Source organism: Acanthisitta chloris, unplaced genomic scaffold (assembly GCF_000695815.1).
Source record: "Acanthisitta chloris isolate BGI_N310 unplaced genomic scaffold, ASM69581v1 scaffold39512, whole genome shotgun sequence".
In the NCBI taxonomy this organism is placed as follows: domain Eukaryota; kingdom Metazoa; phylum Chordata; class Aves; order Passeriformes; family Acanthisittidae; genus Acanthisitta; species Acanthisitta chloris.
Genome location: NW_008661761.1, coordinates 3,127 through 4,038, shown reverse-complemented (window position 1 = coordinate 4,038; position 912 = coordinate 3,127). Strand labels below are relative to the sequence as shown.

Sequence of the window (912 nt, the reverse complement as noted above, 5' to 3'; positions counted from 1 at the left end):
GCGGCTGCTGCTGCAGCTGCTGCCTGGGCTCTCTCTTTTTCTTTCTTAATTTTAGTCAAGTCTCTCTTTAGCTCCTCCTGAAGTGTATTAAAGGAAGAAATAGAGAGGGAGGCACTTCATACGATTACTTCAAGACAGGGTTAAAATCTAGGCAAAAATCCCCAGGCTTAACCAAGAGGAAAGAATTAAAGCCATCGAAATAGGCATTTTACCCTTTATTAACCCACAACTCACGTAACACTAAGGGATGACACTCTTGGGCTACTATGGCCCACTGGCTGTAACTTATCAGAAGCTTATCATGAGACAACAATTCTAGTCCAGAAGAAAACCAAGAGGCACAAAAATGACATTCCTAGCTTGAGAGATCCACAGTCACAGCTTCTTCCTCTAAGTTTCCTTAAACCCTCACGGAGCAAACAGATGAACACAAACGTTCTTCCCATCTGTAAGAACAGATTAGCCCTTACCTGCACTTCAATCTGTAGATCTTTGTCCAGAAGTGCTCTTTTTTTCAGGATTTCAGCTTTCAGCTGTTCTTTATGCTTGAAGAGCAGAGCTGAGAGCTTGGTGGCATTCTGCTTGCTTCGCTTCTGCTCCACACTCTCCTCGCGCTTCCGTTTCTTCGCCGCCTGTTTCTCCTCTTTGTCTATCTTATCCAGAATGTATTTCATCACTTGGTTGCACACAATCATTCTGGGGAAGGAATAAAAGAAAAGCACATTGTGCTGAGCTGCCTGTTTACTCCCAGCTGAGGTGCAGACTCAGTTCTCCAGTCGCTGCAAGCTAAATTATTGTATTTCTTAAGAGGCACAAGGTAAATTTAGTAACACTCATTGCTTCCACTCCTGCTTATTTACTAGGACACTGCTGGGAGAGATCAAGTCACTCGTTAGGCTCAAGAGGGCCAGT

General features: G+C 44.0%; 1 protein-coding gene across 1 annotated transcript in view; it reads right to left on the bottom strand.

Annotated features, from left to right (window-relative positions):
- Positions 1–696, bottom strand: part of LOC103798086 (nucleosome-remodeling factor subunit BPTF-like) — a gene marked incomplete at its 5' end in the record, with an annotated part of 11,168 nt that extends 10,472 nt beyond the window's left edge. The window contains one exon of the mRNA XM_009070328.1: positions 471–696. Coding sequence (XP_009068576.1) covers positions 471–696 — 226 coding nt within the window. The remainder of the gene's footprint in view (positions 1–470) is intronic.
- Between the last annotated feature and the right edge of the window lie 216 nt (positions 697–912).